The sequence below is a fragment of the Bactrocera dorsalis genome, chromosome 1 (assembly GCF_023373825.1).
Source record: "Bactrocera dorsalis isolate Fly_Bdor chromosome 1, ASM2337382v1, whole genome shotgun sequence".
NCBI lineage: Eukaryota > Metazoa > Arthropoda > Insecta > Diptera > Tephritidae > Bactrocera > Bactrocera dorsalis.
The window spans coordinates 46,169,661-46,197,427 of NC_064303.1; the positions used below are offsets into that span (position 1 = coordinate 46,169,661).

Below are 27,767 nucleotides of genomic sequence, written 5' to 3' on the forward strand. Positions count from 1 at the left end.
TAATAAAGATAATTAATTTATAATAAATGAAAGTGTCCTAACACATGTTTTAAAAATTATGTTTTTTGACCAAATATCATTCATTTTAAAAGCAAGATATATTATTGTTGTATAGTATCAACCGTATGAAAATTAATCCCTGGCAAATTACATTAAAGTAGACATGTTTACAGTAAATCAATGAAGACGAGAATGCCAGTCTTGCTTGATTTACTGTAAAAATGCCTACTTTAATGTAAGTTGTCAGGGATTATTTTTCACAGCGCTAAATTCAACGGAAACATTTAATTGATTGAATGACAGATTCAGGCTGTTGAGTAGATTATATCACTTATCTGCTAGATTTCGCATACAAAAATGTCACTTGCTAATGTCGTAACCGATATATTTTTATGCTAATCTACTCGAAAACTCCCTGTGCGACTCTGATTTAGAGCCACATTATGCACATTATCACAATTGATTTAGGCAATAAGACAAAAATGTTAACAAATATATAATGCAAACATAGCAATGCATCTGAATTCACCTAGCCATCGACTTGCAGAGTTAAAATAATTCGGGGTGTATGTGACAGGTGTAAAAAAAAAAATGGCGCATGCTGGTGGCATTGATCCTGACTCTCCTGGTGGTCTGAAAAAAAATCAAAAGAAATTCTTAATCAGTAAGGATGCTGTTATAGTCCCTACCTCAGGGAACACGAAAAATGCCGACTGCCTTTTTTTGAAATTCCTGAATTTTTTTTAAATATTAAAAACAAAGGATTAAGGATTATATAAAGATAAAGGATTATATAAAGAAGGTTCACACAAAATTTTAAGTAAATCGGTTGTATAGAACTTGAGATAATGCCGGTACTGTGTGGAAAAAAGTAGTTTCGAGAAAAACGCGTTTAAAAAAGTGAGTCTATCTACCTACCGGGCTAGGTACTGCGTCACTAAAGTAACTGTAGCTCTTAAAATAATTTTAATTTTTAAAAATCCTTCTTAAGGGTCTAAACTTAAAAAATATGACAAAAACAAATCGAATTTTTAAAAATGCTAGAGTAGAATACCACCTTAATTCTTAGCACAGACAACATCATGAAAATTCAGTTTAGAACTTAGGCTTCTAGTCTTTAAGTCTTTTAAAAACTTTTTTTTGTTTTTTTCTCTTAAACCATGATTTACATAAGGTCATAAAAATTGTTAGTTTAAAGTTGTTTTGTCGCGAGGAAAATTTTTTCAAATAACTTTAAGCATAAATCCACCACCGCTATAGTTATATGAAAATTTAAATGGGTTTTTCTCAAAAGTACTTTTTTCAATTGGCGAGGCAATAACTTTGGCAATTTTTTGTGCTTCTTTTTAGAATTGGATTTTGCATAGAAGTACAGTAGGAAATTTCAATTGATTCAAAATTATTGCCTCAAATATTTATTTTTCTGTTGAAATACCTACAATATTGAAGGAATCAATATTTTCGAATTTCTCCATGCACTTCTATGAGTTTGCTCCAGGACGAAAATTGGGAATGCTAAAACCGACCTAGGAGACATCGTACAATTTGGTAATTATACTCAACAACATTAATCGAAAAAAGGCGTTTTCATCAGTTTCAGGCTCAAACTTGATAAAGGTTTCATGAGTTCTGTGAATCAATGATTATGTCACGTAAAAAATAATAATGAATTTGATCATGATTTTATGTTACTCCTCGTCGTACCAGCCGTTCTTTCGCATTTTCCAAAAACCAAAGGTTTCAGTTGCAGCTGTTCGCTTATACCGAGTTGTTCCCGAGTGCTCTCAGAGAGCAGTAGTGCAGTCTAGTAGAAAATCGTTCGGCTGTCTGTTGTGATTGCAGCTTCTCGACGTCGAACCTTCCCTGTTTGATGTATTTTCTTATGCTGGAATGTAGTACTAGGGATAATCATATTTCGGGCCCCAGCGAAGTCGATCAACCATTTGGGGATGTTTCATTGTGGAGGCTGAATTTACCGACCGTAGTGCCAAAGATACCTTCGTTGGTTTTTTTCTTGTCACATGTTGGCCATAATTGTTTAGTTATGACGGCTTTATAAATTTTTAACCTGGAGAATCTCCTCTATTAGATTCACTTCTCTAATTCGTTTCTATCCATTTATTTTATGTTAAATAGTGCAAAAACTACTTTTATACAATATTGAAAATTTGTTCAATTCTTTTTGTTTATACAGGAGCAGCATTCTAACAAACATATAATCATTCTTACTTTATATACATATTGTATAAAAGAACTCAAAAAAATAAAGAAAACAAGTAATAACCCAATGGCAGAAAATAATTAAAACATTACTAATTTTGTGCGCTTAACGCTGTTCGGACCAATGCGTCTTCAGTTCGACTGGGATTTAGATAGTCTCCCACGATTTCGGAATTAAAATTGCTATGTACGGATAGAGGAGGTTCTGCAGATTAAGAGTATATATATATATATATAGCTGCCGCAGGCTTATTATTATACTCTTGCAACCTGTTGCTACAGAGTATTGGTTGTCAAAAAAGTCTTGCGGTATTTTCGCTAGTTGGCGCTGAAAGCGCTTAGTTCTAGTTTTATTCGTCGCATCGGGTCATGCTATACCTTTTTAGAAAGCTCATTTCACGCGCTAACACGTGTTTGATTGATTGTCGTTTCTTTTAAGTCGTTCGTGAGTTATAGCGTCGCAAACATGGAGTAAAATAAAGAGAAAATATACAAAAATGCATCTCAAGCCGCCAATAAAATTTGTGCAGTTTATGGGCCCGGTACAGTTTCCATTTCCACCGCACAACGATGGTTTCAACGTTTTCGTTCTGGTGTAGAGGTGGTCAAATATGCGCCCCGCTCCGGAAGGCCTGTCGTCGAAAATTGCGATAAAATCGCTGAATTGGTCGAAAGAGACCGGCATAGTAGCAGCCGTAGCATCGGTCAAGAGCTGGGCATGAGTCATCAAAAATTCATTTCAATTTCAATAAAAAAAAAAAATCAATAAAAATACCGCAAGATTTTTTTGACAACATAATATTATAGTTTTGTTTACCTAACGGTTGTATGTAGCACCTAAAACTAAGCTAATCAGATAACTGCCTCGTCATTAACTGATAACCTATAAAGTGCCACAGCTAAGCACTAAATTAGGCACGATTCCAATTTCTTTGACGCTTGATTAAAAAAAAAATAGGTGATAGGTCCATTTCAGCAAGCTATTTCGCAACATTCAACACACTTTATGCACATTTGTCAATTCAATTATGTACTCATATAATTAAACTGTAAACATTTAAACAAATTCACAATTTACATTTTTCGCCGGTTTTATAAGTAAGAAATCTATATTTTAAAAATCACTTTTTACACCCGTATGTTCTAACAATTATGAGAAAATAGAGCCGCTAAAATTTCTCATTATGAAAAATGTCCGAACGCCTCCACCTGGTGGTGGCAATACATATGAAAACCCAGAAACTACGGCAAATAAACTAAATCATTATGAAACAATCATAAAACAACAATCCAAGCTGTTGGAAACAATATAGCAATTATGCGCCGAATTAAAGAAAGAGACGGCGTTTCTCAAAGCCGAAAATCAAAACCTAAAAACAAAGAATTTAACTCCTACAAATATCGAAATAAATGCTGTATTGTATGCAACAGATGAGGAAGAGCTTGAATTTTGAAAAAAAGGCCCGGTAAAAAAAGGAAAGCTGAACTATCTCCTCAGCTTGTGGTTCCAGCGACATCAAATACCATAAGAGAAGTCGAAAGAAATCAAACAGAAACGAAAATCTCACGAGCTCCTCCAGTAATGATATCGGGTGACTGTGAATACCAATAAATATATAAAATTACGAATTATGAGGCAAAAAAAACATTTACTATTAAGCTTCTAAATAATAATACATACAAAATCAATGCATCAGACTCTGATGATTATAGAAAGTTAACCAAAACTCTGCCTACCAAAACTCTGCCTACGTTGCGAAAGAACTGCAAAAGATTCGTGACCAAAGAACTGGTACAAAGGAAAACGTTTGTAAAAGATACCAAAAGCCTCCCAAAAAACGCAATACGCCAACCAAAGGCTGAAAATCAAGTTTCAACAGCAAATGAGCTAACTTATTTGCAAGTTGTAAAAGAGAACACTTGTTCAAATGTTGCTAGCAAAGCAGTACAAAAAAATTAATAAATATGACAAAACTCTTAAAAATTATGCTATGAAACGCAAACGGCCTTACTAAAAACCAAAATGAGCTAGAAACAATACTCACTACTGAAAAAATTTACGTATGCTTAATATCTGACACCCATGTTAGCAAACAAACTTACATTAAATTCATAAACTTCGAAATGTATCATGCAATACATCCGAACAATTGTGCACGCGGAGGAGCTGCTATTATAATAAGAAGCAACATAAAACACCACGAAGAAAACAGCATATCTACAGATGAATTTCAAGCAATAATGGTCACGATAGATAGTGACAACAACTTGTCCCTCACAGCAGTTTACAGTCCCCCACGACATCAAAAAATGCCATAGCTATCTAGAACTGATCAATAGCCATAAAAACCGATTTATAATGGGTGGTGATTATAATGCATACTCACGGGGGCTCGAGGCTTATAACCACAAAGGCCAGAGAGTTATTGAAAGCTCTTCAATTGTCTGGGTGCAGTATCATTTCTACTGGAACACCAACTTATTGGTCAACAGATCCACTTAAAACACTAGATCTTATTGATTTCTTCATTACAAAACATATCTCCTCAAATTATATGTGCTGGAAATACTTTAAGCAAATGCTATCCAATGTTGATAGTCACGTAAAATTAAGTTGTAATTCCGAGTTAGATAACGAAATTATGAATTTGACAAAAGAAAAGAAACGTCACAGCAGGTCATAAGTGTATCAAAGAAATTAAAGAAATGGTAGCAGAAAAACGACGATTACGCCGAAAGTAGCAACAAACAAGATCTCCATATGACAAAAGTTGTCTTAACAAATTGTGTAAAAAACTTACCAATAAGATAAAGGCATTTAAAAATATAACTCTCAGCTATTATCTGAAAAGTTTATCTAACGACCATAGGAATGATTATTCACTTTGATATAATTGAGTACCAAAAAATTTTCTCGACCCGTAACTCAGCATCATTCAATTAGAAAAGCAGCCCAGACATGGCCAGGAGCGATATAGAGAAAGAAATGTTTTTTTTGGCATACCTTGAAGGTGTCTTCAAACCATATGACACATCCAATGCAGCAGAAATGGAACCTCATACTTACGAAAATTATACCGAAATACCTCTGATAACTTACGATGAGGTATGTGCAGAAATAAAAAAATTACCTGGGTTTGACCTTATTACCAGTGAAATACTAAAACAGCTTCATCACAACGTTATATGTAAAATTACTGCTATAATGAATGCTACTATAAATCTTCAATACATACGTATCTATTTATTGGAAAACTGCAGAGGTTATTATGTTCAATAAACCTGGTGGAAGCGCATGAAAATACTTCGTATCGGCCCATATCTCTCCTGCCAATACTCTCAAAACTTTTGGAAAGACTGCTTGCTGTGGGTATTAACATAATTGATAGCTGATACCGGCGCATCAGTTTGGCTTTCGAAAAAATCACTCCACTATTGACCAAATACATAGAATAACTCGAGTCATTGAAAATTTAAAGGAAATATAGGCTGGTGTTCCTCAGGGTAGTGTGTTAGGATCCTTCCTTTACCTACTCTTTACGGGCGATCTACCACATGACGACAATTGTATTACAGCAACGTTTGCAGATGATACTGCGGTTCTGTCTGTCGGCAAAACACAAACTGCATCAATTGCAAGATTGCAGGAACATTTAAACAAAATATTTGAATGGACAGCTAAATGGCGATCTTGAACACGATCTCGGAATTGAATCAGTTGCTGCATCAATTAAAAAATGTGCAAAGTCTCATATGGAAAGACTTTCTGACCATGTGAACACTGAAGCCAGGGCTCTTGTCACTCGAAGTGAATGGAAAGAAAGGCTTAAGCGCAAAAAACCGTATCACCTTATACAGCCTCTGCAATTTATACGCAGAGCACCACTGTTGCACTGGGCACTTTTGTAGAGTGAATAATTCTGAGAAATATGCGTCTAAAGTCAAAGCGATGCCATAAAATACCTCTGATCTGAAGGAATTTAAAGATAAAAACTCACGATTGTAGTGTATTTTCTATGGAAAATTTTTACAGGACTTTGTCCAGTTCTTAATGTTAATATTAAAGGCTAAAATTTTCAGGAAATTTTATTTAGAGTACTTTCAAGGAAATTTCGTGACGGGACTGAAAAAATTAATAGTTCAAACGAAAAAAACACCCTAACATACATATATGGAAAAGTGTTCACAACTCAATTATAGCTTGAAAAATGTTGGAAATAAGTTTTTATTATAGTTAATATACAAAAATCAAAAGAAAAAAACATTGAGAAATACCATGTGTTATTAATATGTACTAATTTTTGAATTTTTAATCAGGAATATATTAAAAAATATAAATTTAGCAATATTATTTTTGCATAATTTTCTCTGGAGAAGCTCCCCTATGCCCAAATACCCCATTTATAAGGAAATTTGTTTTTTTTATCCGATCGCCAAAGTAATCGGAATCGCGCCCTAAATTAAGATATAAAACTGTAATTTGGTACAAGCAATCGCAGTAGCAAAGGAAAAACTTTAGTACACCGTCCAAGGATTTCGGGAATAAAATAGGTATGGTCGGACAGAAAAAGTTCTCCAGATCAAGAATATATATAATTATAAGCACAGGAAACATAGTTTTCGAGATATTTGCGTTTAAATTTGAAAATTACGCCGTATTTTTTCTATTTAAAATTAATTCATTAATTTAAAATTAATTAATTATTAATCTATCTTTTTGTTCAAATCTATTTATTTAACAACAACTAAAGGGTTGCAGTCTGCCAAATAATCAGTGTTACCTTACCGACATCTTTTGTAAATGAACTAAAAGAAATAAAGAAAATAAATTATACCCAAAAAAAAGTGTTTGCAGTAGTCCATCGCACAATATTTTTTATTAATATCAATGGGATGAGTCAAGTTTTTTTTGGGTTGGCGGCCTTCAGCTCCGCCTAAAAAAAGGGCCGTCTTTAGTGTACCATCCCACGATTTCAGGGTTAAAAGTGGTATGGTGGGATAGAGCTGATGCTCCAGACTAAGAGTATATATAATTATAACTTTTAGTTTTCAAGATATTTGCATTCAAATTTGAAAATTTTGCAAATTTTATTATTTTCATTATAGCCCTGATAGATGACCGCGTTAATTTGCAGTAGCGGGCTTAATTTGTATTAACTTGCACATTTGATCCATGTTAAAGCGAATTAATAATGCACAAAAATTTCGTGCATTTAACTGATTTTACCAAATTTGTGTAGGCAATACTGCTTAAAAATGGCTGATTTTTGCTATTGTTTGACAGACAGATGTCGCTCGAAGTCTGCCGCCTCCTTTGTGTTTACAGCTTCGGAGCTAACGGTTTTTATATTGCTAATTAAATTATGTGCAAGTATATTAACAAAAACAAATTTGACAAATTAGATGGCAAAAAAATAAACAACGCACGGTTTGCTGTTCATTTTTTCAATTTCAATTTCATTCTTAATTTTTTCGCACACTTTTTTCGAGTTACAATCAAGTATTGCTTTTAATTGCACTTTATTATATTTTAATGCATTTAATAGGCGTATTTTATTTGACCAGCAAATTAAGCTATTAGCTTATTTTGTATGGAAGACTTAGCCAACATAATTATGTTGGATTGTCATAAGCTATCGTAGCTTGTATATTGATCTAAAGGAATTGCCAGTTAATCGCTTTTTTCATTCACAATAGCAAGGTTTGTCAAAAAAAAAATGTAGTTGGCAAAGCGAGAAATCTCATTTTGACAGATGAAAATGTAAACAAACCAAAATTACAGATTTTTTGGATAAGTCTTCTTCTTCTTAATTGGCGTAGACACCGCTTACGCGATTATAGCCGAGCTAACAACCGCGCACCAGTCGTTTCTTCTTTTCGCAACGTGGCGCCAATTGGATATTCCAAGCGAAGCCAGGTCCTTCTCCACTTGGTCCTTCCAACGGAGTGGAGGTCTTCCTCTTCCTCTGCTTCCCCCGGTGGGTATTGCGTCTAATACTTTCAGAGCTGGAGTGTTTTCGTCCATCCGGACAACATGACCTAGCCAGCGTAGCCGCTGTCTTTTAATTCGCTGAACTGTGTCAATGTCGTCGTATATCTCGTACAGCTCATCGTTCCATCGAATGCGATATTCGCCGTGGCAAACGCAAAGGACCAATAATCTTTCGCAGAACCTTTCTCTCAAAAACTCGTAACGTCGACTCATCGGTTGTTGTCATCGTCCAAGCCTCTGCAGCAGAGACCTGTATTGAGTATGATCAATCCGGTTTGATCAGCCACGCTCAAAACGGTCAAACGCAGCACAGCTGTTCGCTACAAAATTGTTCGATCGAGTTTCATGCTCAAAACGAAGGAGTTCGATCAGTTGATTTGATTGCTCTGTTTACTGATTGAAACTGATTGGTTGGTTCCGGTATGATGATTGGAAATGATTGTACAGAAAAGGACGATCAAGTCCAACGATGCACGAAAACTCAGGCATCGATCAACTATGCGTTTGAATTGATTGTGATTGAACCAATCACATCGAGAATTGCCCTGCGAATATGTATGTATGTATGTGCATAATTTGTATGTACATATTTGTGTGTTTTAACGGAAACAAGTTGCGATGCATAAAATTAACCAAAACATTACTGCATATATGTATTTCTTCAGTTTTAACTAAAATTCAATTAATGCTTAAAATTAATAAACAAAGGTAATGCTTAAAATATTAGGGAACACAAATTTCAAATTTTTATCACTTCTTCATTGAGATCAACAAAAATTTAAAATTAAAAGAAGGTAATAAACTTGGTTTCTTAATCGCTAAAACTTTTAAAAAATGAATTTAAAAACAATAAATTATCAACTGAACATGGTCCGAGCCTATTTCTTTTTTCAGTTATAATATTTCCAGCTAAAGAAAAAGAACGCTCAACGACTGCGCTGCTGGCAGTAACCACCCGGTATGACCAAACGGTATGATTGTGGTCGATCGGAATGCAAGCAGCATTCTCGAACATTCTTTGCTGCTCACACAAGGCGTTCGATCGAGAAAAATCATTACGAAACAAGCAACAGTGATTGAAACTGATTGTTCGCTTTGATCACGCTCGCTTACGATCATTCATTTCTGTTGAAGCAAAGTTTTCCATCACAACAAATCTGAGTCAATGATCGGGTATGATTGAAAAAATTGTGATCGTTGCAGCTCTCTGCTCTGCACCATATAGCAGGACGGGAATTATGAGTGACTTATAGAGTTTGGTTTTGTTTGTCGAGAGAGGACTTTGCTTCTCAATTGCCTACTCAGTCCGAAGTAGCACCTGTTGGCAAGTTATCCTGCGTTGGATTTCTAGGCTGACATTGTTGTTGGTGTTTACGCTGGTTCCATGATAGACGAAATTATCTACAACTTCAAAGTTATGACTGTCAACAGTGACGTGAGTGCCACGTAGCGAGTGCGACGAATGTTTGTTTGATGACAGGAGATATTTCGTCTTGCCCTCGTTCACTGCCAGACCCATTTGTTTTGCTTCCTTGTCCAGTCTGAAGAAAGCAGAACTAACAGCGCGGGTGTTGAGGCCGATAATATCAATATCATCGGCATACGCCAGCAGTTATACACTCTTATAGAAGATGGTACCTTCTCTGTTTAGATCTGCAACTCGAATTATTTTCTCCAGAAGCAGGTTGAAAAAGTCGCACGATAGGGAATCGCCTTGTCAGAAACCTCGTTTGATATCGGAGAGGTCCTTCCCGATTCTGACGGAGCTTTTGGTGTTGCTCAACGGCAGTTTACACAGCCGTATTAGTTTTGTGGGGATACCAAATTCAGACATCGCGGCATAAAGGCAGCTCCTTTTCGTGCTGTCGAAAGCAGCTTTGAAATCGACGAAGAGCTGGTGTGTGTCGATTCTCCTTTCACGGGTCTTTTCCAAGATTTGGCGCATGATGAATATCTGGTCAGTTGTTGATTTGCCAGGTCTAAAGCCACACTGATAAGGTCCCATCAGTTTGTTGACGGTGGGCTTTAATCTTTCACACAATACGCTCGATAGAGTGCAAGCATTGAAAACGATAGCATTATTTTTTTCTCAAGCTTATAAATTTTTTTTTGGAGAATAATTCTGTAAAAAAATTAAATTGAAAATCTATAATTTTGTGAAGAAAATGTTCTTTTCTCAAACGTCGATTTTACAAGTACATATCTTATAGTGATCTCTCGCTCGCAGTTATGGCCGAAGGGCCGCCTCCTGGAGGAGGATATTATGGGATTCTTGATATGGATCCCCCAGCCAAAAAAAAAGAAAAGCTCAATGAAAAAAGACTTAAATTTAAACAACCCGAAGATTTTTCCTACTCTAACCTCAATTACGGAAAATCTCTACATTAATAAAAACATTGACTCTCAAAAATTTGTAACCATTAAAAGTACAAATAATGAAAAGCCGCTAAATACATAAAATATTTTTCTCTTAACAAAAGCGCTAAATGGTATCGTTAGTGAGAATAATAGAAAACTAACGAAATTTACACGTGATGGAAATTTACTCGTTTAAGTTAACAACAAAAAAAACCGCAGACTTTTTAATAAAAACAAAAAATCTCTCAAATATATGCCAAATTACTTGTGAATATCATACAAAACTTAATACGGTGAAAGGTGTGATTTTTTCTCTAGCATTAACAAACCTTTCAGAAAAAGAAATATCAACTGGCCTTACGGGTCAAAATGAAATCGAAGTTAATAAAACTAAAAAAATAACAAATAACGGATATGTAAATACTCCTTTACATATTCTATCATTTGATTTATACCAGCTTCCTAAAGACCTAAAAGTTGGTTTCGAAACTATTCAAATCAAACCTTATATTCCTAAACCCATGCAATGCAAAATATGTTACGTGATCGGTCATACAAAAAACAGGTGTACCAACACTCCTGTTTGTGTCACATGTGCCTTACCAGAGCATTCAGAGGTAATAAAGTGCACTAAAATTAAATGTATTAACTGTAATTCTCAGCATAAATCAACAAAAAAAAATGCCCAACTTATCTTAAAAAGCAGGAAATCCTTAAATATTCTACAATAAACCGAACATTAAAGAAGCAGTAACTTATGTGAATAACAACTTTTCACCAGATTATTTCACAAAAGAAAACCCAATAGAATCACTGGACTTAACCAAAGCAAAACCAACAACGACCAAAAACAATGAAAATTTACAAAACAAAACCAATAATTATACAAAACTTAATGCTGACAACACAACTACAAATCAAAAATCTTATATAAATCAATTAAAATACTCAGATTTTACACTACCAACAACTCATCTCAACAATCAAAATAAAGAAAATCCACCTGATAATAACTTAAGTGTAACTCCTATTGGCTCAATAAGCATACCCACATCATCAAATTGTCAGGAAGAAACCGAATAATCTATAATGCAGGTAAACGAATTTAAATATAATTACATTCCCAACACCAGCAATTTTACCGAAAACAATTATGACTCACAGAATAATATGGATACAAACATCAATGAGATTCTTTCTCAACTTCATTACAATAATCAGGAAAATAAAATAACAGATTCTAATTCTGAATAACTGTACTCATATCTCCGTGCATATTTTATAATGAAAGTTCTTCAGTGGAATATCAAAGGCTATTGGAACAATTACAATAATTTGGAGATATTAATAGCAGAATTCCAACCTCATATTATAGCATTACAAGAAACGCATGTCAATGCGGCTTTGAAAACAACCAAATGCCCAAAAGGGTATAATATTTATCTTCACAATACGAACATGTCAAATAAACAAGGTATTGCATTTCTCATCCGCAAAAATATTCAACATGTCTACGGTGCAAATGGCACTAGTTCGAATTTTCAAATTGCTTCAATCCAAGTGAAAACTAGTATAGAAATTAAAATACAAAATATTTACCTACCACCAAACATAAACATTTCTTTCAATGAGTTGAACAATTCAATTGATACTAATTTTGCGAACATTATTATATTGGGTGATATAAATGGGTGGCATCCACTATGGGGCTCTCACAATATCAACTTCAGAGGAATAAAGTTTTAAAGTTTTATACTACAAAATAATCTGTGTATTCTTAACAACGGCAAATATACTCACTATTCCACTCATCATACTTTCACTGCGATTGACATCTCAGCATGTAGCCCCAATTTATCGAACGAGATAAATTGGGACACGTGGACGATATGTCCGGTAGTGATCATAGTCCAATAATACTCAGTTATAGAGAAAAGTATGCGAATTCTGTCCATAACCCTAGATACAAAACGGCAAATGCAAACTGGCCTCTTTTTTCTAAGAGATTACAAATAGAAGTAGACCGATACCCGTATACTGATAACATTAATAAAGAGGCAGCTAACATAACGAAAGCTATTAGGCGAGCAGCCAATGTAAGTATTCCGCAATCTAAACCATATAAGAAGAGACGTAATATCTGTTGGTGGACAAAAGAGCTGCAAGAACTTAGAAACGAGAAAATGAAGTACTGGCATGCTCTAAAAAAACAACTTAACCTTACAGAATTTGCTCAGTTATAAGAAATGTAATGCTCTTTTTCGCAAAAAAGTAAGAGACAAAAACTAGCTCTTTTGAACAATTTACGGCTCATATCAGCCCAAACACTCCAACACAAAAGGTTTGGCGAACAGTAAGAGCTTTTAAAGACAATCCCACCTCTTGTTACATTCACTCACTTAAATCTTATACTGGAGTTATAACAGATGTACTTCAAATTACAGAAATATTTGCCACTTATTTTGCATCGGCTTCTGCAGATGAACAATTTTCAAATGAATACATTTCTGAAAAAATCGTGTCCTCAAATCGGTATACAAGGTGAATAAAATTTCAAAGTCTGATAGAAGTCTTGAAGAAGAAATTACACTGTTTGAACTGGAAAATAATCTTAAAAATACTAAAGCGAATTGTCCTGGCCCGGACAGAATCACCTACGCAATGATTAAAAATGCTCCTCTGGTACTAAAAATTCGTTTAATTAATTTATATAATTTGATCGTCATGACTGGTGTGTTTCCCCTCTCTTGGAAAAAATCAAACGTCATTTGTATTCCAAAGAATATGAATAAGAAAGATGACTACAAAAATTACCGTCCTATCTCGCTTTTATCATGTTTAAGCAAACTGTTGTAAAAAATAATATCGAAACGTATACAATTTTTTTTTATTTCAAAACAATCTGATAAGTAAAAAAACAAACTGCTTTTAAACCTAGGTCAGGCACGTTAGAGGCAATAATCTACTTAGACCACTTCCTAGCGAGTAATTTGTCAACTCGAAATCACTGCTCTGTTATAAGTGTTGATTTTACAAAAGCCTTTGATCGTATAGGTGTTCACTCTATACTCAATCAACTTGATCAGTGGAAAGTTGGTCCAAAAATCTATAACTATACAAAAGCTTTTTTATCAAATAGAACATTTATGGTCAACGTAAACGGTTATAAATCAAATTAAAAAAAAATATAAAATGGAGTACCACAGGGTTCTCCTCTATCGGTGACGTTATTTCTAATTGCATTTGAAAAAATAAATGCTTTAATGGAAAAAGTTAATAACATATCCCACTATTTATACGCAGATGACCTTTATTTTGTTTCGAGGATTAATGATGTAAACACTTACATTAATGATTTGGAAAAACTAAAACTAGGGGTATGCGAATCCAGTTCGATTCGAGTCGAATCGAATCCTTAGACCTTAAATAGATTATTCTATTGCAGTAATAGAACAAAATTAAAGAAAATAAAACTATTATTTAATTCAAATTGATTTAGACATTTATTAACAACAACATAATAAAAAATAACCAAGGTTTGATTTTTTGAATATGAAACGAGAATGACAGATGTACGTCAGATGCATGAACGAGATTCAGATACTACTGGCGCTAATTAAAAAATCATGCAAATAGTCAAATATTAAAATTATTCAAATAATGCGAATATACGGGTCGAATCTCGGATCGAATAATTCGGTTCGATTCGCGTCGAATAATTCGAAATTTCGAATATTCGCATGCCCCTACTAAAAACTTACAAGGTATTCAGTCCTCCCTGGAAATCTGCAGAATATCTTTTCATCTCCAGTGGCTTTACCAAAAATAGCACGAACCCACTTACTTTAAGGCAACTAAATACAAGCTGAGGAAGTGCGAAAATGGAAGCAAAAGAACTGGCTAATTTGGTATTGTGATGGTTCAAAAAAAGTTGAAAACACTTTTGCTATTACAACAGAATCTAAGGAACTAATCAAAAATGGACTTTTGCCTAGCTACACTGCTATATTCACCTTGGAAAATACAGCAATTGAAGAAGGCTGTAAACTAATAATATGTACCGATAGTCTCTCATCAATAAACGCTTTAAAATCGGCAAAAATTAGCGATATTCTCACACGTAGGGTTAAAGAGACTCTCATACGAGGCAAAAATATAAAAGTTTTATATACGCCAGCGCATTTAATTATAACGGGTAATGAAAATGCCTATCAATCAGCAAAAGACGCACATACTCATCCTACTTTTTTAATAAACAACTACACTGAAAAAGATATTAAAAGGTGCCTCGCAAACTTCATTAAAAATCAACGTGTCTCTAATTATGAAAACAAAATTAATGCTCATTATAAAACCATGCATCAGTTATCTCAACAACATGGCAGCAAATCGAATTTTAAGACAAAACACCAGCAACTTGTTTTGATGAGACTTAAACTCGGCCATACAAAACTAACGCATGGATATTTGCTTTCAAAAGAATCACCACCACTTTGCATGAACTGTAATGATACCCTGACCATGCACCTAATAAACTGTTACAATGACACATCGCAAAATATTGATTTGCATACCGCTATAGCAACACTAGACTATGAAAATATAAGAAAACATCTACCTCTTATACTATTAAAATTAATTTAGAATTGAAATGTTCATATAAGTAAATTTATATGTATCTATACAAAATGGGACGAAGGCCTAAGCAGCCAGTTTCTTTTTTTTTCCTAGTATGCCTGTAAATTTATTTACAAGTCATATTAAAGATAAATAAATAAATCAATAATACGCTCGATAGAACCTTATTCGCGATGTTGAGGAGGCTTATCCCACGGTAGTTGGCGCAGATTGTGGGGTCTCCCTTTTTATGGATTGGGCATAGCACACTTAGATTCCAATCGTTGGGCATGCATTCGTCCGACCAAATTTTACAAAGAAGCTGATGCATGCTCCTTTTCAGCTCTTCGCTGCCGTGTTTTAATAGCTCGGCCGGCAATCCGTCGACCCTTGCCGCTTTGTAGTTCTTCAGGCGGGCAATTGCTATTCGAACTTCTTCATGGTCGGGTAATGGAACGTCTGCTCCATCGTCATCGATTGGGGAATCGGGTTCGCCCTATCCTGGTGTTAAGCGTTCACTGCCATTTAGCAGGCTGGAGAAGTGTTCCCTCCATAATGTAAGTATGCTCTGGGCATCGATAGCTAGATCACCTTTGGGGGTTCTACAGGAGTACACTCAGTCCTTTTTTACGCGATCTCTTTTTACGCTATTTCACTTTAACGCGATTATTTTTGCAGCGCAAATTCCTTTTTTTACGCGAATTTCTCATTTTAACGCGATTGCTTTTTTTCGTTTTTTGCTTGTTTACATATTTTTACGCGTAATAATTTTTGAATATGTCGGCGCACCCTAATAGTGTGTGGATATTGGATATTGACACCGAGGTAGACGAATTTTTCAAAAAGAATTGAGTCTCTGTATGTTAAGATATAAAGAACTACATCGGAACTTATTGGGTCCAAAAAGAAGCATTCAAACAAAATAAACTGAATTTATGGTGCAAACTCAGTCAGAGATGCTAAGTCAATCAGAACATCAATCCATAGTTCTTACTATTGATTCTGATACAAATTCTAGTGATATCAGTGCCGGCCATCAAAGTAAGCGGCAAAGAATAATTTCCACTACGGATAATGACAGTGATTAAACAGCATTCAACGGTGTTTTTCAATAAATGTACCTATTTTCTATTTTCTTCTCTTTTATATATGGTTTTTGTTTTGTGTTTTTTATTTTGTTATGAATGAATAAATTATAAGTATGAAATTTGAAACTTATTGTATTGTTTTTGAATATTTTTTTGCGCGTATATTTTGTTATACGCGATATTTTTTATATTCGGAACCAATTCGTCAGTTAATATTGGAAAACTAACAATTTTTACGCGATTTTTTTTTTACGCGATTAGTGGCAGAACCAATAATCGCGTAAAAAAAGGACTGAGTGTATTCTCCAGTCTTGAAACCTTCTGTAACCCACCGCATTTTTTCGCAGAATTTTCGAGCATTACCCCTGTCGGCCAGCTTATCAAGCTCTTCGTACTCCCTCCTCGCTTCCCTCCTCAACTCTCGGTATCTATCCCATCCCGCACGTGTTGTGGTCGATCGTAACGTTGCGAGGTAGGCAGCCTGTTTTCTCTCCGCTGCGACACGGCACTCCTCATCGTACCCGCTGTTCTTTTGCACTTTCCGAAAACCTATGGTTTCGGTTGCAGCTGTACGTAAGGAATTTGAAATGCCGTTCCACAGTTCCCTTATACCGAGTTGTTGACGAGTGCTCTCAGAGAGCAGGAGTGCAAGCCGAGTAGAAAATCGTTCGGCTGTCTGTTGTGATTGCAGCTTCTCGACGTCGAACCTTCCTTGTGTTTGTTGACGTGCGTTTTTTACTGCACAGAGGCGGGTGCGGGCACGCACATCTAAAACACTGGAGACGTGTCTTCCGTCTATCACAACATGATCGATCTGGTTGGTAGTTTTTCGATCCGGAGACAGCCAGGTAGCTTGAAGAATCTTCTTATGCTGGAATCTAGTACTACAGATAACCATATTTCGGGCCCCAGCGAAGTCGATCAGCCTCAACCCATTTGGGGATGTTTCCTCTTGGAGGCTGAATTTACCGACCGTAGTGCCAAAGATACCTTCTTTGCCCACCCTGGCGTTAAAGTCGCCAAGCACGATTTTGACATCGTGGCGGGGGCATCTCTCATAAGTGCGCTCCAAGCACTCATAAAAGGCATCTTTGGTCACATCGTCCTTCTCTTCCGTCGGGGCATGGGCGCAAATCAGCGATATGTTGAAGAACCTCGCTTTGATGCGGATTGTGGCTAGAAGTTCATTCACCGCAGTGAATGATAGTAGTCGGCGACGGAGTCTCTCTCCCACCACGAATCCCACACCAAACATGCGCTCCTTTATATGGCCACTGTAGTAAATGTCACAAGGACCTACTCGTCTCTGTCCTTGTCCCGCCCATTGCATTTCTTGGACGGCGGTGATGTCAGCCTTTGTTTTCACGAGGACATCAACCAGCTGGGCAGCGGCACCTTCCCAATTAAGGGACCGGACATTCCAGGTGCATGCCCTCAATTCGTAGTCCTTATTTCGTTTGCCATGGTCGTCATCAAAAGGGGGTCTCTCATCCGAGGCTGTTGTCGCTTTTTTATTGGTATGTTTTTTTACCTGGCGGGTCCCAAACCCAGCGCACAACCCTATGCAGGGGATGTTTCGCCTTCTCACTTTAGCTCGACTTCAAATGTATACACATATACCCTTCTCAGACTTATAGTTTACGAGATATTTGTATTTAAAGTTCCACAAAGTCGCACACAGATTTGAAATATAAGTTAAGAAATCAAGTTATTTTATTGTTACGAATTGATTTATTTTTATTTCTATAAGAGAAAACTCAAGAATAAAATGAAACGAAATGTCTTAATTATTGAGTTTTGGAAAAAAATGCGGATATTTAAGGAGGGAGCATGCTTTAGAGGCTTAAAACATCGATTTTTTATGTTTTTTTTTTGGAGGGAAAGAAATAATTGATTAAAGCGAAATTTCTAGGGTTTATAGTTATCACCAAAAAAATGTTACTTTATGTTGTTTAAACATATGTTCAAACTTAACATTTCTTAGTTTGTTTAAGTTTAAATAGAAGATAATTTAATGCCAAAGATATAAACTTTGCCACAATTCTATACGTTTAGTTTTTTTCAATCCTGCCCGCCAATTAAAAAAAATCGTAAAAATGAAAAACCGAGTCAAAGTTTTCGCTTTCTGCTCAAGCGCTCATATTTGTATCTGCCAGACGCTCGGTCAATATTTCCCTTCTAGCTTCGAGAATATTATGAATTCCCACCTATAACTTTAGGGACATATTCTTAGATAATTTTTAAAGAGATGAATTGCTTTTTGAATAATTTTTTGAAGCTTCTAAAGCAGGCTCCCCCCTTAAAGAAGATTTACAAAACGTAATAAACGTAACTTAACACCCAAATGCCTCTTTATTCATACGATAAATATCATCTCTTAAAATCTTTCTTTAATTCGAAACTCATTAAAAACTTTAATAGGATTGCTTCCAAATGTATGCATTTGCAAGCTTTGTCACACTAGTAAACAGCTGGTTCGAATATTGGTTTTCCGTATGTTCGAAAAGACGAAAATCCAATCAGATTCTGTGACACCATTGACAATCAGAATTGGTTTGCAATTCTAACAGCTAAGCAATGCAAATTGAATTTTGTATGATGTTCGATTGGACGGCGAACAGAGCTGAAAAACTTGTAGTACGGAATTCACCATTTTCGCTGCTATTTAGCAGACGTTTTCTGGCGGAAATATATATAAAACGACTGACTTTTTTACAAAATCGGGAAAAATTAGATAAAGAACTTCTTTATTTTTGTATTTTTTATAAATTTATTTATATCTATCAATTAAAAATTATTTCTATATTTCTTTTTTTAACTATTTAAAAATACATACATAGCATATGTATCTCAGATTCATTTTATTTTCAATAAAATTTTTAAAATTTATTTCTTGCGGATAAACCGACAAGCAAAATAAGCAAGTGCTTACACAGGACATACAAATGTACATATACTATTTCTTTGGCACGTTTGTCTGTATGTTTACGAAAGCAAATACGAGCCACATTCATATGAACATATGTAAAGGGTGATTTTTTAAGAGCTTGATAACTTTTAAAAAAAAAAAAACGCATAAAATTTGCAAAATCTCATCGGTTCTTTATTTGAAACGTTAGATTGGTTCATGACATTTACTTTTTGAAGATAATTTCATTTAAATGTTGACCGCGGCTGCGTCTTAGGTGGTCCATTCGGAAAGTCCAATTTTGGGCAACTTTTTCGAGCATTTCGGCCGGAATAGCCCGAATTTCTTCGGAAATGTTGTCTTCCAAAGCTGGAATAGTTGCTGGCTTATTTCTGTAGACTTTAGACTTGACGTAGCCCCACAAAAAATAGTCTAAAGGCGTTAAATCGCATGATCTTGGTGGCCAACTTACGGGTCCATTTCTTGAGATGAATTGTTGTCCGAAGTTTTCCCTCAAAATGGCCATAGAATCGCGAGCTGTGTGGCATGTAGCGCCATCTTGTTGAAACCACATGTCAACCAAGTTCAGTTCTTCCATTTTTGGCAACAAAAAGTTTGTTAGCATCGAACGATAGCGATCGCCATTCACCGTAACGTTGCGTCCAACAGCATCTTTGAAAAAATACGGTCCAATGATTCCACCAGCGTACAAACCACACCAAACAGTGCATTTTTCGGGATGCATGGGCAGTTCTTGAACGGCTTCTGGTTGCTCTTCACCCCAAATGCGGCAATTTTGCTTATTTACGTAGCCATTCAACCAGAAATGAGCCTCATCGCTGAACAAAATTTGTCCGAAAAAAAAAAAAACCGAACACTGATTTTGGTAATAAAATTCAATGATTTGCAAGCGTTGCTCGTTAGTAAGTCTATTCATGATGAAATGTCAAAGCATACTGAGCATCTTTCTCTTTGACACCATGTCTGAAATCCCACGTGATCTGTCAAATACTAATGCATGAAAATCCTAACCTCAAAAAAATCACCCGTTACAAGCATTCATAATAACAAGTGCGGCACGCATCTTTCGCATCTCCGTTGTCATGGGCAACCAATCGCTGAAGCTCTCGTTTTGTCAAGAGTTAATGTGTCGAAGCACTGACGTGACGACAAAGCGTCATAACATAGTGTTGTTGGTAGAAAGTCGGAGCTGTGCCGAAAAACTCAAACGAAGGAACGCCGTTGAAAGTGCGCTTGCGTTTATGAAATTGTTTTTGTTGCAAGATTTACTACAATTGGGCTTCGGCATTATTTGTTTGACAATGTATACAAATATATGTACATATCTATATATATAAAAGAAAGTTGTGTTAGTTACACCATTTATAACTCAAGAACGGCTGAATCGATTTGGCTGAAAATTGGTGGGGAGGTAGCTTAGAACCAGTGTAAGGACATAGGATACTTTTTATCTCGTTAGGTTAAAATTCATAAATAAAAAAATTATATTTCAAATAATAAGTATTTGTTCAAAAATCATGTTTGTAGTAATCATTTGAATATATGCGTACAATTTTAAACAGATTCTAAAAATAATACAATTGCTATGGATGTGGAATAGAAGAAAAGAACTGCAACCAAATACGCAATGAAATAGATTATAACTGGCTCATTAATCAGTCGTTGAGTATGTTATATTCCACATGCATTCAAAAAGCCTGAAGTCATAACTTTTCCAGCCGAGTTTTTCGTCTTTCCCCGCCTGAGAAGCGGTTCATCATGCGCAGTCCACTAGAATGACTGTCGATTAGATTTCAGTGGGAAATGATGGAGCTATGTTTCTATCACCGACGCAAAAATTCGGCTTTATTCCGATTAGAGAGCAGTTAAACACTTCTCAGAATCAGTTATTCGTTGGATTATGAACTTGCGAGGCACCTGCTTTGCTTATTTCGCCTGTTTCCAGCTTAGCAAATATTTTTGAAGTGAAACTTCTTTACGCGCGCTTGGCTTGAGGAGTAAGCTGACGAACGCGTAACGAAAAGTGTGATCAGGCGAGGCGAACGGTAATTGGTGGGGCATATAGGCAAGCGTCAGCAGTGCGCGCGTACATTTTTCTTTCTTTCTCCTACAGCTGGGAAATGAAATATGTGTATACTTCAGTCAGTAGTTCGTTTGCGAGTTTACTAGCGTTACGCGAACGGTGATAGTTTGGTTATTTTATTGTAATTTACTGTAATTTTATTGCGTTTTGAACAATTTTATGAATTAATATTGTTCAATACATTCAATATTTTACGTTTAAAGTGAATAAAATTGTAAATTTATTTTAAAGTTTATGTTATGTGAATTTTCGGGTAAATAATAACAAATTATGGAGAAAAGTGGCACAGACTCCGAGTATCAAAGCGGTGCTTTAGGACCACCAACTAAGAAGAAATTACGTACGGAAATTGTGCATAAAAAGTGTGTGACAACAGATTCAAGACAAGATTTTAAACCTAGTGAGACCCAATCAATTGATAATGAATCACGAAGGTGAGTACGCATCTCAAACCAGTTACTAGCGTCGTAGTGTCATATGCATTGTTGCTTTGTCCTTGACTTTTTTCTCCCTCTACTAATATGCGGCATTCTACTCTCGACATTGGAACGCGTTTGATTCTCTGTCCTTTTCTTGCCTCTATTTCTCTTTTTCTCTCGCTTTTTCCTTGTTACTCTTCCGTATTTTAGCCTCACGTTTCTACAATTTACTTCAGCAAAGTTTTAAAATAGAATAACATAAAATTTAACTAATCCGTAAATTATAAAATACTTATTAATTGTAGAGGTTTACCATTACAAATAATTGGTGACATCGTGATTGAACATGACAATAATTAAATGGAAGTTAATGATGGAAATCTCACTATGGATCATGTACAAAAACCGAGACAAATGATTGAAGTTAGGTACATTAATTTCGATTTTATTTTATGATCATTCATGACTCTAATAATAATTTACTACATTTACACAACTGAAATTATGGAATTATAGGTTAAATAAAGCGCCAAAAACTTCTTCAGAACGTGGTCGAGAATTCAGAGCACGAAAAGCACTGCTTAAACAACAATGTAAGCAACAACAGGAACCAGATGCAATAGTTGAAATTGCTACAGATGATATTCAAAGTGCTGGTCCATCAGAAAACAATCAAGTCCCTGAACCCTCTGAAATAACGACAACAGAAAGGAGAGCAAAGTCTGCAGAGGCAACACGGCGATGGAGAGAAAAAAAAGGCGTTAGTGAGTCATCAAAAAAACAGGCGAAAACTGCAGCTCAACGCATGCGAGAATACCGAGAGAGAAAGAAATTATAAATATTTATTTATATATAAAACTTATGTCATTGAAGGCTCGTATAATTCTTATTTGCATTTCTTTACTTAGAGCAAAGAAAGTACTGTTAGAGCAGCAAAGTAATCCAGATTTAGATGCTATAGTCAGTACATCATCATCACAAGTGAATCAAAGGTCCATCAACAATAAACAGCATATCCGCAGAGCTAACTAAAAGAGGGAATTTACAATCACAGCAACAAATTGAAAGATCAGAACGTACACGAAAATATCGTGAGAGAAGAAATGATAATGTCAACATGGAATCGTAATTATCATTGAAATTATATATGTTGTGTTTTTGATAAAAAAATTTTAGGCTATATTTTATTTTAATATATATCTTTTTCTGTTCATTGCAATAATCCATGGGGAAATAATGAAGAACAATCAGACCTCTGTGATTTAACTTTGAAGTACGACGACATTCTTCTTCTTCTTCTTTACTGGCGTAGACACCGCTTACGCGATTATAGCCGGGTCAACAACAGCGCACCAGTCGTTTCTTCTCTTCGCTACGTGGCGCCAATTGGATATTCCAAGCGAGGCCAGGTCCTTCTCCACTTGGTCCTTCCACCGGAGTGGAGGTCTTCCTCTTCCTCTGCTTCCCGCGGCGGGTACTGCGTCGAATACTTTCAGAGCTGGAGTGTTTTCATCCATCCGGACAACATGACCTAGCCAGCGTAGCCGCTGTCTTTTAATTCGCTGAACTATGACAATGTCGTCGTATATCTCGTACAGCTCATCGTTCCATCGAATGCGATATTCGCCGTGGCCAACGCGCAAAGGACCATAAATCTTTCGCAGAACTTTTCTCTCGAAAACTCGCAACGTCGACTCATCGGTTGTTGTCATTGTCCAAGCCTCTGCACCATATAGCAGGACGGGAATTATGAGCGACTTATAGAGTTTGGTTTTTGTTCGTCGAGAGAGGACTTTGCTTTTCAATTGCCTACTCAGTCCGAAGTAGCACCTGTTGGCAAGAGTAATCCTGCGTTGGATTTCCAGGCTGACATTGTGGTGGTGTTTACGCTTTTTCCAAGATAGACGAAATTATCTACAACTTCAAAGTTATGACTGTCAACAGTGACGTGAGAGCCAAGTCGCGAGTGCGACGACTGTTTGTTTGATGACAGGAGATATTTCGTCTTGCCCTCGTTCACTGCCAGACCCATTTGCGTTGCTTCCTTGTTCAGTCTGGAGAAAGCAGAACTAACGGCGCGGGTGTTGAGACTAAAGAGCTGCAAAAATACATTTGCCACTAACATGCCTGCAAGCACATGTACTAGTATTGTACTCTACTCAAAAGAGAATGCGAACCTTTAACAGCACAAAGCCGCTACTCTCCATTGAGAGTGCAATTACTAATTATACTCTTTCTGTTGAACCAAATGTAGTAAACTACTAGCCACGATCGTGAACAAAAGTTAACCGAAGCTACAGCAACAAGTAGAGAAAATATTTCGTGCTGCTTGTATTACTCCCAAATACTTTTAAATCCGAAATTAGTTTTTGCTTGTTTGTGACTTGGCTGGTATTGCTTGCTCTGAAATTTTGTCATCATTTAATTACGGATATGGAACTTGATAGCGAGTCGTATCCCACGCCGTCTTGTTCTACCGAAAATAGTATATTGTTTACGGATTTTGTACAACCAAGACAAACGCTTAATGTTGAAAATAAAATCGATAAAGAAATGCATAAGTATGAAAACACTGACGTCGATTTTTATGATGATTTCGACATTATTCAGTGGTGGGACGGTCACAAAGAGGATTTTCCAATTTTATATAAACTGAGGTGTCGAATTTTAGCAACTCCAGCATCCTCAGCTCCTTCTGAAAGAGTGTTTTCCGTCGCCCGGAATATTATAACCGAGAAACGCTGCAGCATTAGTTGTAATGAAAGCGCAATAAATAAGATAATGTTCCTGCATTCAAGTATAGACTAAAAGCGTATTTAAAAGTGTATTCTTGTGTCTCTGTCTTTGAAAAAAGTTTTTTTTTTGTTAATTTTGTATTTTCTTTCCTTCCGTGTTTTTTCTGAAAGATTATATCCATCTTTGTTTATCAAATAAACTACATATAAAAATTTATGTTTCATTAACGAGTTTTCATTATCTTAATGCAGCAAAGCAAATTGAGTGTACCAATAATCAACAGCTCCATAGATATCCGCAAGTACTCCAAGCACAGTTCACTACTTTAGCATACTTCTCACTCTATGTAATTGTAGCTTGCAAAGCAAATACAATTTGTATTGCTTATGATCGGCTTTTTACTTACACATACACCAACTGGTTTGTGTTTGCCGGCACTCTACAGGAGAACGGAGAGACAAAGAGTTTCAGTAATTGCGCTGCTGGCAAATGTCTTGTTGGGCGGTTTAAATGTATTCATGCAGCGCTTTAGTTGAGACCGATGATATCAATATCAATATCATCGGCATACGCCAGCAGCTATACACTCTTATAAAAGATTGTACCTGTTCGATTCAGTTCTGCAGCTCTAATAATTTTCTCCAGCAGCAGATTGAAAAAGTCGCACGATAGGGAGTCGCCTTGTCTGAAACCTCGTTTGGTATCGAACGGCTCGGAGAGGTCCTTCCCGATCCTGACGGAGCTTTTCGTGTTGCTCAACGTCAGTTTACACAGCCGTATTAGTTTTGCGGGGATACCAAATTCAAACATCGCGGCATAAAGGCAGCTCCTTTTCGTGCTGTCGAAAGAAGCTTTGAAATCGACGAATAGGTGGTGAGTGTCGATTCTCCTTTCACGGGTCTTTTCCAAGATTTGGCGCATGGTGAATATCTGGTCGTTTGTTGATTTACCAGGTCTGAAGCCACTTTGATAAGGTCCAATCAGTTTATTGACGGTGGGCTTTAATCTTTCACACAATACGCTCGATAGAACCTTGTACGCGATGTTGAGGAGGCTTATCCCACGGTAGTTGGCGCAGATTGTGAAGTCTCCTTTTTTATGGATTGGGCATAGCACACTTAAATTTCAATCGTTGGGCATGCTTTCATCCGACCATATTTTGCAAAGAAGCTGATGCATGCTCCTTATCAGTTCTTCGCCGCCGTGTTTGAATAGTTTGGCCGGCAATCCGTCGGCCCCTGCCACTTTGTTGTTCTTCAGGCGGGCAACTGCTATTCGAATTTCTTCATGGTCGGGTAATGGAACGTCTGCTCCATCGTCATCGATTGCGGAATCGGGTTCGCCTTCTCCTGGTGTTATGTGTTCACTGCCATTCAGCAGGCTGGAGAAGTGTTCCCTCCATAATCTAAGTATGCTCTGGGCATCGGTGGCTAAATCACCTTTGGGGGATCTACAGGAGTATACTCCGGTCTTGAAACCTTCTGCAAGCCGCCGCATTTTTTCGTAGAATTTTCGAGCATTACCCCTGTCGGCCAGCTTATCAAGCTGTTAGTACTCACGCATTTCGGCCTCTTTCTTTTTCTGTCTGCAAATGCGTCTCGCTTCCCTCTTCAACTCTCGGTATCTATCCCATCCCTCACGTGTTGTGGTCGATCGTAACATTGCGAGGTAGGCAGCCTGTTTTCTCTCCGCTGCGACACGGCACTCCTCGTCGTACCAGCTGTTCTTTTGCTCTTTCCGAAAACCAATGGTTTCGGTTGCAGCTGTACGTAAGGAGTTTGAAATGCCGTCCCACAGTTCCCTTATACCCAGTTGTTGACGAGTGCTCTCAGAGAGCAGGAGTGTAGAAAATCGTTCGGCTGTCTGTTCGAGTCGATGTTAGGACCTCGGAGCGCACGCACATCTAAAACACTGGAGACGTGTCTTCCGTCTATCACAACATGATCGATCTGGTTGGTAGTTTTTCGATCCGGAGACAGCCAGGTACCTTGAAGAATCTTCTTATGCTGGAATCTAGTACTACAGATAACCATATTTCGGGCCCCAGCGAAGTCGATCAGCCTCAACCCATTTGGGGATGTTTCCTCGTGGAGGCTGAATTTACCGACCGTAGTGCCAAAGATACCTTCTTTGCCCACCCTGGCGTTAAAGTCGCCAAGCACGATTTTGACATCGTGGCGGGGGCATCTCTCATAAGTGCGCTCCAAGCACTCATAAAAGGCATCTTTGGTCACATCGTCCTTCTCTTCCGTCGGGGCATGGGCGCAAATCAGCGATATGTTGAAGAACCTCGCTTTGATGCGGATTGTGGCTAGAAGTTCATTCACCGCAGTGAATGATAGTAGTCGGCGACGGAGTCTCTCTCCCACCACGAATCCCACACCAAACATGCGCTCCTTTATATGGCCACTGTAGTAAATGTCACAAGGACCTACTCGTCTCTGTCCTTGTCCCGCCCATTGCATTTCTTGGACGGCGGTGATGTCAGCCTTTGTTTTCACGAGGACATCTACCAGCTGGGCAGCGGCACCTTCCCAATTAAGGGACCGGACATTCCAGGTGCATGCCCTCAAATCATAGTCCTTATTTCGTTTGCCATGGTCGTCATCCGAGGCTGTTGGTGTTTTTCATTGGGGGTGTTTTTTACGTGGCGGGTACCAAACCCAGCGCACAACCCTATGCAGGGGGATTTTTCGCCTTCTCACTTTAGCTCGCCTTCAAACTGATGTTCTTAGGCTACCCAGAGGATACTTGGTCAAAGACCGGAAGTCGTAAGCTGCTTGAGTCATATGTAAAAGAATCGTTTCTGGCCACTCCCAAGTGAACGCGACGACATTGCAAAACATAAAAAGGCTCATGAACATTTCGATCGAAAATTTCGGTAAAATCCATTTGGTTTTTCATGTACAGTCTGTGATAGATTATGGTTTAAAAATAACTTAAAATATGCATCTGAGAATTATAAAGATCTATTGAAGAAAATAACGGTAAGAAATATTATTTTGAAATAATATCGAAGTATGCACATACTTGATCACTATGAAGAAATTAACAAATGTGAATTTTATAATTTCCAGAATATCAACAACATTAAAGATGCAATGATTTGTTCGACATGTAAAGTTGCTCTTGACAAGCAAAATATTCCAATATTGTCAACGTACAATGGATTTAAATGTCCAGAAAATCCTGCACATTTACCGAAACTTGACCTAGTTACGGAAAGATTAATTTCTCCTCGTCTCCCACTTATGCAGATACGAAGACTACGGCATGTGCATGCAATTTGGTATATACGGAAAGAAGTTTCACTTCAGTCGTGCGG

At 36.9% G+C, this 27,767-nt stretch overlaps 2 protein-coding genes across 2 annotated transcripts in view; both read right to left on the reverse strand.

Moving 5' to 3' along the window:
• On the reverse strand, window positions 1-27,582 carry LOC125775393 (craniofacial development protein 2-like). The gene is made up of 2 exons (XM_049445939.1): window positions 26,430-27,582; window positions 1-17,127 (listed from the first exon to the last, which is right to left on the reverse strand). The coding sequence occupies exons 1-2, from the start codon at window positions 26,905-26,907 to the stop codon at window positions 16,499-16,501; spliced, it is 1,107 nt and encodes a 368-aa protein (XP_049301896.1). The 5' UTR covers window positions 26,908-27,582; the 3' UTR covers window positions 1-16,498.
• LOC105226394 (sphingolipid delta(4)-desaturase DES1) overlaps window positions 1-27,767 on the reverse strand; it is a 56,744-nt gene that overhangs the window by 2,765 nt on the left and 26,212 nt on the right. The window lies entirely within an intron of this gene.

Coding starts and splice junctions, on each gene's coding strand:
- LOC125775393 (XM_049445939.1), bottom strand. CDS start 26,907: ATGCAATGGGCGGGACAAGGACAGAGACGAGTAGGTCCTTGTGACATT. Junction 17,128..26,429: donor GCATAAGAAGATTCTTCAAG/GTACCTGGCTGT, acceptor AGATTCTTCAAG/CTACCTGGCTGTCTCCGGAT.